Source organism: Engraulis encrasicolus, chromosome 12 (genome assembly GCF_034702125.1).
Source record: "Engraulis encrasicolus isolate BLACKSEA-1 chromosome 12, IST_EnEncr_1.0, whole genome shotgun sequence".
Taxonomy (NCBI): domain Eukaryota; kingdom Metazoa; phylum Chordata; class Actinopteri; order Clupeiformes; family Engraulidae; genus Engraulis; species Engraulis encrasicolus.
The window spans coordinates 37,273,804-37,276,274 of NC_085868.1; the positions used below are offsets into that span (position 1 = coordinate 37,273,804).

At 54.0% G+C, this 2,471-nt stretch overlaps 1 protein-coding gene across 1 annotated transcript in view; it reads left to right on the forward strand.

Moving 5' to 3' along the window:
- Positions 1-1,277: 1,277 nt before the first annotated feature.
- hecw2b (HECT, C2 and WW domain containing E3 ubiquitin protein ligase 2b) overlaps positions 1,278-2,471 on the forward strand; it is a 99,333-nt gene continuing 98,139 nt past the window's right edge. The window contains exon 1 of the mRNA XM_063212138.1: positions 1,278-1,771. Coding sequence (XP_063068208.1) covers positions 1,378-1,771 — 394 coding nt within the window. The 5' untranslated portion in view covers positions 1,278-1,377. The remainder of the gene's footprint in view (positions 1,772-2,471) is intronic.

Sequence of the window (2,471 nt, forward strand, 5' to 3'; positions counted from 1 at the left end):
AGTTTCAATGAGCAGCATAGTTGCAGTACCTTTTTTTGACCATTTCCTGCACAGTGCACCTTTAAACAAAGCCCTCGTTACACAGCCTTGTGGCTTGTGTGCTGCTCTCTCTGTCTGGTCACCTCATCCTGTATGTCTTTCTCTGGCTTTACTGGACGTCTTTGTCTTCTGTGACCTCCAACTGCCTGTCTGTCTGTCTATCTGACTGACTGTTTGTCTTGTTGATGAACTGTCCTTGTTCTTTGTGATTGTCGAGTAGTATTGAGTCCCTTACTGATGTCACCCCAACCTTAGCCTTCTTAGACTATCAAATCCGCTCACTCTCAGTTGTTTTCTTCCCCTCCCTCTCTCTTTCTCACTCCATCTCTCTCTCTCTCTCTCTCTCTCTCTCTCTCTCTCTCTCTCTCTCTCTCTCTGCAGGTGTCAGTCCATCCCTCCACTCCTCCTGACAGTATCCGGAGTGTAGACCCTGCAGCAAGGCCACAGCATCCAGCCCTGTCCTCTTCTCTCTTCTCAGCAGCTCAACCAGAGAGACCAGAGAGGACACACTCTTATTTTTTTCCCCAACTGCAAGCCTCTCCCATCTCTCCTCCTCTCCCAGATGAACATCAGAGGACACTGTGGCACTGAGTAGACACAAGCATGACAGGTTTTTATTTATTTAGCCCAAGCTGGCTAACGGCGTAGGCGTGCTGTGGGACCATGGGGAAGTAACCGAGGAATCTTGCCTTTTAAGACTGGAATGGTCTGAGGGAGGCTCGGGGCCTTCGTGAGTTGTCACTTTGGAGAGAACCAACCGTCAGGATGTCAGGATGTGTACTCTTTGAACCCGGCAGCTAAACAGGAAATACATCACCGGAACGTCCTGTGGAAGACCACGGGCCACGTCCCCTCTGCGGGACTGGATGAATCCTGTCCAATTGGACACAACCTCATAAGGTTTTTGATTGGTCACTGTTTGATGGTGGAGCGCGTTCAATGAGAGAGGTTGGCCAAAGGGGCCAGGAGAGAAGGAGGTCTTTTTAATTGATTGTCATCAGTGACGTCTAATAACTCTGCTGGTGGACAGGGGTTCGACCAACCTCTATCCCCTTACCCCAAACCCCTTTCCCCCCCTTTCTCCCCCCGTTTTTTCGTCACCCTAGTCCCGTTAGCCTCCGCCCGGCCTCCACCATTCGCCCCTCCCTCGCCACGGCGGTCCTCCCCCCCCGCTCCCGCCCCCACCCCTCCTCCTCCCACCCCCACTCCCCTCACCCTTCCCACCCCCACCCCCACACTCCTCACCCCTCTCACCCGCACCCTTCCCACTCGCACCCGCACTCGCACCCTCACTCGCACCCCCACCACCACCATACGCACCACCCGCCGCCTGCAACCATGACCACCACGGCTCGTGAGCACCTGCTGGTGGTGCGTCGACGCAGCCCCCACATGCGCTACACCCTCAGCCCGGAGAACCTCCGCAGCCTCTCCGTGCAGAGTGGAGGTGGAGGTGGAGGGGTCATTGGAGATCGAGATAGAATTCACGGTGGAGGTTCGAGATCTTCTTCCCTCGGCGGCTCGAGCGGCAGCGGTTCGACGGACTCGGCGCCGCCGCAGCTGGGCCTGCAGCGGGCCAACAGCGACACGGACCTGGTGACGTCGGAGAGCCGCTCCTCGCTGACGGCCTCCACCTACCAGTTCACGCTGGGCCGCGCCAACAACCTGGTCATCTCCTGGGACATCAAGGAGGAGGTGGACGCCACCGACTGGATCGGCCTCTACCAGATCGGTGAGTGACACATATCTACAGACTACAGCAGGCTATAGTGTGTTCAGAATCTGTTTACAAAGTCAAAGGTGGCAAGTTCTTTGCATGCATTGCAACTGAAATTATCACTGTACAATGGGTAGAGAGGGAAGTGATGGGAATTCTTGATTCATTAGTTACAACGCAGTACCATTCATTCCAAATGACCTGGTTTTACCGTACGTGTCCAATTCAACCAGGTGATTTCCTGGTTGAATGATCGTCCTCATCACTGTTGCAGTCCAGACAATAAGGTAGTGAAAGCCCATTGGGAAACTCCAACTCCAACTCCCATTGTCATTGTGACACAGCACTCCACAGCACACAAGTGAACACTGCACACTGCACACTGCACACAACGAAATTGCATTTATGCCTCACCCGTGCAAGGGGGCAGCCCTCAGTGGCGCCCCATGGGGAGCAGTGCGGTGGGACGGTACCATGCTCAGGGTACCTCAGTCATGGAGGAGGATGGGGGAGAGCACTGGTTGATTACTCTCCCCACCAACCTGGCGAGTCGAGAGTCGAAACGGCAACCTTTGGGATACAAGTCTGACGCCCTAACCGCTTACCCACGACTGCCCTTAGTAGAGTATAGTAGAGATTAGGGCTGCATAATTAATCAAAATGAATCGAAAATTGCAATGCAATTGCCACTACAATTACAAAAATGAAAATAGTG